The 7,971-nt window shown below is 36.1% G+C and overlaps 1 protein-coding gene across 1 annotated transcript in view; it reads left to right on the top strand.

The window, feature by feature from the left end:
* The first annotated feature begins 2,999 nt into the window (after nucleotides 1-2,999).
* mov10 (Mov10 RISC complex RNA helicase) overlaps nucleotides 3,000-7,971 on the top strand; it is a 17,146-nt gene continuing 12,174 nt past the window's right edge. Inside the window, exons 1-8 of the mRNA XM_023332767.1 lie at nucleotides 3,000-3,294; nucleotides 3,396-3,498; nucleotides 4,485-4,660; nucleotides 4,947-5,049; nucleotides 5,148-5,289; nucleotides 5,395-5,647; nucleotides 6,963-7,076; nucleotides 7,171-7,348. Of these exons, the coding sequence (XP_023188535.1) occupies nucleotides 3,161-3,294; nucleotides 3,396-3,498; nucleotides 4,485-4,660; nucleotides 4,947-5,049; nucleotides 5,148-5,289; nucleotides 5,395-5,647; nucleotides 6,963-7,076; nucleotides 7,171-7,348 (1,203 nt within the window). The 5' untranslated portion in view covers nucleotides 3,000-3,160. The remainder of the gene's footprint in view (nucleotides 3,295-3,395; nucleotides 3,499-4,484; nucleotides 4,661-4,946; nucleotides 5,050-5,147; nucleotides 5,290-5,394; nucleotides 5,648-6,962; nucleotides 7,077-7,170; nucleotides 7,349-7,971) is intronic.

Here is a 7,971-nt window from a genome sequence, read left to right as displayed (position 1 = left end):
CATGTAATTTATCATTGACATATAGTTTATTGATATTTCTTCACTTTAAATGTGGCAGTGGTTTAGAGCTATGTCAGCAGTGTTCAATCCATTATTTTATTGTTTTGGAGATTAGACTCACTGTGATGATAAAATTGTAATCTCTCTACTGAGTCTGAAAGTTTTGGGTCTGTTGGGTCTTAAAGAGGAGCCATAAAAAAAGGTATAAAACCAGAGGGTCCAAGCTTATGCATGCATCCTAATTGTTGCAGCTTTTTCTATGTAGTTAACATTTTTCCCCCGTGCATGCTTGTTTTCAATTGATTTGCACAATATATGGGTTTCACTAAAGGTGAAACAAAGTTTGAAATCAATTATTCTAAACTAATGTCTTAAATCTAGAGACAACTTGACATTTGAAAGGAGTGAGTACATCTTTAATATTCACTTCAAATAGCATATCTTAACTACTTGCTTTAAAAACTAATGCTAAGCTTAAACGTTTCAAATGTCGGCATAAAAACAACATTTTAATGTTTACTTTTCATTATTTCTGGACTAAACATAGGACAAAATGTTATCGAGACAATATCAAACCAATGAGGTAGAGTTCAGAAACTTCAACTTCCTCTGTGAGGTTAGTTACCTTTCAAGTAAAAATTGTTTTCTGTGTTGTACAAACAAACTAATTTGAGCCAAAGTATCCATGACTTTATAAAATATGTTATAAAGTATTTTTAAATTGACTTAACTTTGAATAGAATACACCTATGATGTTGTAAAAACACTTATATGACATTTTTGTCATACGGCATAACTGTTGTTTAGGAGAACAATCAAGATCTTATGATCTCTTAAAAACTGGTATAATTGATAACTAGAGATTCCAATCTTTCTGTTGTCACAGCACAAAGCAAGATTAATCTGACAAAGAAGACTCTCATCACAATGTGAGCATAGACATGGGAATTGCCTCACAAATCAACAACAGGTTGCTTATTTTACAGTTTGTTGAACTTGTTTTATTTATAAGAGGAGGGGGACGATCGAGGTTAGAAAACAAGCAAGCTTCTTCTGCGCATGCTGAGGAAAAATGAGTCTGTGTCTCCCTCTAGTGGAGAAATAGAAAACAAACACAAGTCAAACTGCAGTTTTTAATTGCTGAGGAAACCTTGTGCCGAAGATGTTTTCTGAAACATTCCAGACACAATGAAAATTTTAGCTTCTTATTTCGCTTCTCAAAATGTATAGGCTTAATAGACTAACGTGAATGAAAGTAATATGACAGAGTATTAGGGCCATTGAAAGTAGAAAAAAAGAGTACATTTCTGTCAAGAAACTTTTATTAATTTTGTGATTAATCTCAGAAATTTTGTAGAAAAAAACATAGAAATTTCTGAGCTTCAAAAGTCAAAAATATGCAAGAAAAACTCTGACATTTTGAGATCAATCCCTAATATCTGCGTTTTCTGGTGGAAATTTACTCTTTTTTTCTGTCGTAAAATAGTAATAATAAAAAGCCGTTTGATTTGTGGACAATGTTGAAAGATTCTTTGTGGGAATACATTTACCTAAAGGTATAACTCCAAAATCCCCATAATATATATTATATATAAAGCGAAAGTAAAATACGTGCAGAAAACAAAGATGGACATATATTTTTTTTATTTAGAAATAGTTTAATCTCCATTCAGTGACATATTAGAATATGTAAAAATCTCCCCTTTTTAAGCTGTATTGACTGGTTTCTATAGTGATGTTTTACTTTCCTTACCCAGCAGATATTTGACTTGCTCTTATTAAAATAAAGCAAAGGGTGATTAATTTGCTCTCTATTGTAACCATCAGGGCCAAGATGGGTTTTTTCAACAGTCTTTTTTTTTTGTTTTTTTTTTTTTTCGAATAACCCAAAGGCGTGTTGTGTTCAGGAGCTGATTGTGTCTAAATCACATCAGAGTTCCTGGCAATAACCCAACAATACTCCAAATTTTATTATAACATATAGATACAGTCAGGGTATTTTCAGCATTATGCAATTATTGTCTTTTTGTAAAAGTAGTTAATGAGTACAAAAAGTGTACAAAAATGGGTTATTTGCCTTGGCTGGTATTATACAGCATTAAATAAATGTGAAATCAGTGCAGTATTCACTAAATCTATTTCTGCATAAACTGTTGGACTAATTTGGTTTTCCGTCTTATGCCCATTTTTATCCTTATCACTATTTACTGGACTTAGAAGAGACTAACCATTTTTTTATCTTACAAGAGAGATATACACTTTACATAAAAAAATAAAAAAATCAGATTTTACCCCAACTTGAGAAATACATTTTTTGAAAACAAAACCTTTTGGTCACTGGGCAACACTCCAGACTTTTTTCTTACTGGCCCAGCTGAGGTTCTCCTGACTCATCCCTGACTCATGAGCTGAAGTCCATGTCTTTGTGTTGGTTGTTAAAGCAATATCTCCTGATTAAAGCTAAGCTAGGTAAATCTCCAAACTCTTTAATTGGCTTTGCTTCGCATTTCTTTCAATGTTCTCGTGATCTCTGCTGCTTGTGCACGTTTTCCACTACAGGTTGTCCTTCCAGTCAACTTTCCCGTGATCTTCTTTCCAGTTAGTCGAACTTGCTCCTTGTGGAGACTGACGTGAAAAGCAATCAGCTGCTTTTCACGTGATAATGTGAAATCATACATTCTATTTTTAATTTGCGTTATGTAAAGTTAAAATATTCAGAGAAACTGAATTTTGGATTTTTAAAACCCCTCATAAGTCATTTGACGATCTATGAATCTACAAGATGTATTTATCTATGGAAATACATTCGATAGATAGATTAGATTCTTGTTGCTGACGTGGTCACAGGTATTTCATGTATTGCTGTATGATATCACACTTTACAGTGCTGTTTACAAAGTTAGGTTTCGTTTCTCCGCACTCTGAAAGTGTTCGGGTGTGCCTGTTTTAGCATTAGGCCTCGTCTTGTTCTTTAATAGTCGTTCTGTGCCGCTGGACTCACCCGGACACCGCCCGTGCGGACTGTCAAAGAACAACAGAGCGAACAATCCTCTCTGGGTTTTTCCTCACGGTTGCCAGTTCTATGAGTTCATCTACATCCGTATACAGAGAGACTCGGTGGACGTTCTTGACAGATTTTGTGTTCGCTTGATCAGCCATCATGGTTAAAATGAGCGTACGCGCACTTTGCCAAATCGGACTGGACTTTTTCGAGTTTCTAAACGAGACCGAACGAACGTCCATCACGGACAGGCTCCAGCTGAGAGACATTTATAATGACGAGTTCAGGAGAAGGTGAGCACATACAGCCCATGCACATACGCTCTATTAATTCATGGAGATTAGACATTTATTTTGTTTTTATTTTATTTATTTATTTATTTGTTCCATTGTAGAACCAAAGGAACCAAAGACCCAAACTTTGGTTCAGTGCTCCACGCTCTCAAAGTGTGTAATAAAATAACCAGACGGAGAGACAACATACGCTTCACACCAGCGGTTCGTAAATGTGATGTGTCTGCTGGCATGTAGGCCTTTTTTTTTTTTTTTTTTTTGTCAAGTTGAACGTAAAATATTTAAAGACGTTTAATTTTAAATGTATAAACTTAATGGTTTCATAGTGGTGCGAGGTTGAGGCCAAAAGTTCGAGCATCCATACTAATTTGTTCGCGTAATAGCAGACTTATAGAGCTCACTTTAGCTCTGTCTATGTAGAACTATGACATTTACAACATAAGAATAACAATACTTTGCAATTACTAAAACAATACCATGCTTAGATTAAAAGCAAAGTACTACTTTACTCTGTAGTAAAGTACTCTTTACTGCAGAGTAGTCTCAGTACTCTGATTTACTACAGAGTACTTTACTTTTTAGTTCGAAAATTAGCTGATCTAACTAGTTTAGAAATAAAAAAAAAAGGGATGTGCATAGAAACAGCAGCAGACTATTTACAAAGAAAGAGAAACCTTTGTGCAAACAACAGGGTTTTACAAATAACAGAAATGTTATTGAAATTAGAAAAGGTTATAAAGTCTTACACCTGCTGGGAGGAAGGATCTGCAGTAGCACCCTATCTAAGGGCTTATCTAACTTACTGCTTCCTGGAGGAAGTGTGCTTCCTGGAGCACACTCCAGGAAGCTACTAGTGTGAGGAAGCAGTACCATACATGATGGCTTAAAAAATGCCATCATGTATTATTTTTTTTTTTCTTTTTTTTTTTTTGCATATAAAATGTTTTCTTTTTATTGGTCTAATGTACTAAGAGAGCAATGCTGTATTTAGGGTATTCACTTTACACATTGCAGTTAGGATATTTTACTTAAAGATACAAAAATCTTTAAATGTAAAGCCTGCATCCAACCAAACCAACCACAGTCTCAGATTTTTGCGTGTGTTTTATTGCCTCTCACATAGGTAATAGCAGTGTCTCATTGTTACCATAAAAAAAACCCCAAAAAACCAGCTGACTAAATCTCTGCAGGTCAGAAATCAGTACCTGGACCAGTGGCACACACCCAGGACCCATCAGCCTCAACCCAACCGGAGCAGGTGGGCGAGCCCTGAGCCTGCAACGGACTCTGCGGACGACGCAGAAACAGGGGTCAGAGCTCGGAGAAAACTGGCCAGTGATCTGATGAGCAAACTGAGACTGAAAGGGTAACTGGACAAAGTTCTCCTCTTGCATTTTTGTCAATGCTTTTTTTTCTCTTCTCTGTCCTTTTTAATACTTTCCACACCTCCGTCCTTACAAATGCTTTTACCACTTTAATTAGCAGTCTGATACACCTGGGAGTCCTGATTTACTTATATAAACGAGGAAACAAAGCAAAATAAAATCCTGCTGTCAGAGTAGACATCCTTACTAAACTCTGACTAATTTAATGAACACCCTGCTGTCTCTTGTACAGTTATTTTCTAACCTTTACTCTTTTTGGATCCTCAGATATCTCTCCATGTTGATCACTGATAAACATGGAATCAGTATCACTGCGGACTCTCCTTTCGAGAATGGCAAACTTGTCCTGTGTGTACAAAGCACATTCGAGGTATGAATGCTTCTTGACAGCTGTCCTTGTCTGGCTAGCATCTAATCTGTTGACATTTCATAACTCCAAAGCCCTTTAATTGTTTTATTTTTTACTAGTATGTGGTCAAGCTGAATGTGAAAAACACTGGAACTCAGTCTGTGTATTTCACCTACTACACTCCGCTGCACTGGCTTCATTACCTTAGCCTGTCTGATGAAAAAAGTGTAACCAAGCGGAGTCCCCTATTTCTGAATCCAGGTGAAGTTTTCAAGCAAGTTTATTTTTATTTACATAGATGATTAAAAAAAAAAAAAAACATAAAGGGTGTAACAAAACCAGTTACCTATTTTGTTCTGCTCTCAGGTGACAGCTATGAAATAGTGGTCCGCTTCCGCAGTGAACTAGTCGGTTTTTTCCCGGCAACGCTGGCATTTGAATTCAAACCCGATCTGGAGCCCAACACCACTGCCTTCCACATCGTGCGCATCATCGAGGCCCAGTGCATAACTTCGTTAGGACTGGAGCTCGCTGCCGTGGCTCCCTACAAGCCTCGCTCCCTCCCAGCGTTCACCCCTGATCCTGATTGCAGGATCATTGACGGGCAGCCACCAGAGGGGTACGAACCTTTACCCAGCTCATTTTTACTAAATATATGTTTATATGAATGCCCAAAAATTGATAAATGCATTTTTTTTAAAGATATCCTTTCAAAATATTTTATAAAGTTATAAAGAATAAAGACATTTATTTATATTTATTTATTTATAAAGAAATTATTGGGAACTATTGCTTGGATTAGTCACTCTCTGAGTTGAGAAAGTGTAAGAAACTTTAAATAAAAAAAAACAAAAAAAAACAACTTGTATTTGCGTTTTGTAATGTCCTTGCAGGGAGAAAATAACACCTAACATGATTGCATTATGTCTGTCCATTTTATCATGAGGTCAAAAGTGGAGAGTTTTAATCATTGTGATTATTATGAAAATGTATATGCTGGTGTATGCTGTACCTGAAATGTAGAGAGAAAAGAAATCCTGACAGAATTGAATTACCGTGGATCCATACTGACTAGTGTTGAAGTAAATTATTAATGACTATTATTTTATAAAGGTTTTGAATACTTTTTGAATACTTTTATTATCAATTACTTTTACTTGATTACTTTTATTATTTGTGTTTATTGATTACCTTACTATTATTACCTTACTATTGATTGTTTTACTCATCTTATTACTCATTTAATCTTATTACTCATTTATTCTTATTTCATTTTATTATATGTTAGATGTGTAAAAGGTCAGTTTCGGACACTGACTGCGGTTTAAGGGTGACAAGTTGACTGTTCTCTGGAGACTGTTTTAACAGGAAACTTCCTGACCACAATCTAGCTCACTCAGCAGCCACCGTTAATTGGGGCCCCTGAGCTGCACGGATGCAAGACTCTGTTGATTCTGCAAGTAAACGGTCAATAAAAGTGTTATATGCAGAAGTGTTTGTGGTTAAGGTGCCAACGCTTCGAGACTGCAGATGTTTCCACCAGATGACCTGTGTGTCACCTATGTCCCATTGTCAAGAAGAAACTGTCTGTGCTTATTGGTTTTTTTTCCTTTCTTTGTGTGGTTAATGATCTCTCCATTGGCTACGTGTTTGAGTCTGTATAAAAGGAGGCTACTGAGGCGACGGACCCAGAGAGACTCTTTTGACACTCATGTGTGTTGATGACCACTGTGTGTTAAATGACCTTTCTCCAATTGCAATTGTTTTAATAAACTTGTATCTTTATTCTGATATCTGCCTCCTAGATTGATGTTGCTTTAACACTAGGATGTAACAAATGCTCTTTTTTTAAGACAGCATTTTTGCTTTGTTCCCACTTTTACCAAATTGAGGATTTTATTGTGTCTATTTTTTTTTCTTTGTTCCCCTAACAGGCTCTCTGTTTCGCAGCTGAGATATGTGGTTGAGTTAAAAGCATATCGCATTCCACCGCACATAAACCAGCTCATCAGTCTGCTGAAGCAGCGCCATTTCTTCAGTGAAGAAAAGTAAATTGGCAAGAGATTGAGCACAAAAAAAATAAACAAAGACATTGGTTCCAATATGTCCAGCAATTCTTTTTCCTTTTTTTTTTTTTTGAAGGAAGGTTTTGGAGAGTCCTTTGAGTTGGGAGAATTACACCGAGAAGTTCAAGCTGCTGCTGTACCTGGAGGAACTTCAGATGGAGTTCGACATCAAGAGATACAACATTCCAAACGAAGACAGAGAATTCGCTCAGCTAAAAAGAGACTTAAACAACCCAAGACTTCTTCTTCTGGAGGTATGATTGCGATCCAGTCGCTGGGATCAGATATAATAGGAAATTATACAATTTCTTCTGCCTCTGAAGAAAAGGGTGGTCCTTTGTACGTTTGAGCTTCAAAGTCTGCCAGTCTTGGCCAGGATTCTCTTGCAAAAGAGATTTTTAATCTCAGTCCAGGTGAAATAAAGGTTAACAAAAAAAAAAAGATCCAGAGAAATCTTTATTGTATTTCTAAAGTTCTAAAGGTTTTTAAATTGTATATCTCAGCAGAGTAGATGACTTACTGGACCTTAGTGAGTGTGGTGATGTTGGAGACTGGAATGGAAACACTGCAGGCAGACAGTGTCTTCTAAAATTGGTTAACATTACATTTAATTCATAATCCTATTGTGTAGTGTAATATTGTTAAAAAAATGCGATTGAGTTCCATTATTTATGGGAAATAAATAAGAAAATGTGGTAACATTTTATTTGAAGCATAAGGCTTACATGACACTGTCAGGAACATGAAGGAGTCTTCAGTCATAAACATACATGAAGACTCCATCATGGTCCTGACAGTGTTATGTCATGATACTGTTATGACAGTATCCTCAAGTCAGTTTTTAAATAAAGTGTTACCGAAAATGTTAGCCTTGTTA

The sequence above is a fragment of the Xiphophorus maculatus genome, chromosome 1 (assembly GCF_002775205.1).
Source record: "Xiphophorus maculatus strain JP 163 A chromosome 1, X_maculatus-5.0-male, whole genome shotgun sequence".
In the NCBI taxonomy this organism is placed as follows: domain Eukaryota; kingdom Metazoa; phylum Chordata; class Actinopteri; order Cyprinodontiformes; family Poeciliidae; genus Xiphophorus; species Xiphophorus maculatus.
Note: the sequence above shows the minus strand (reverse complement) of the source record. Positions and strands in the feature narration are given on the sequence as shown.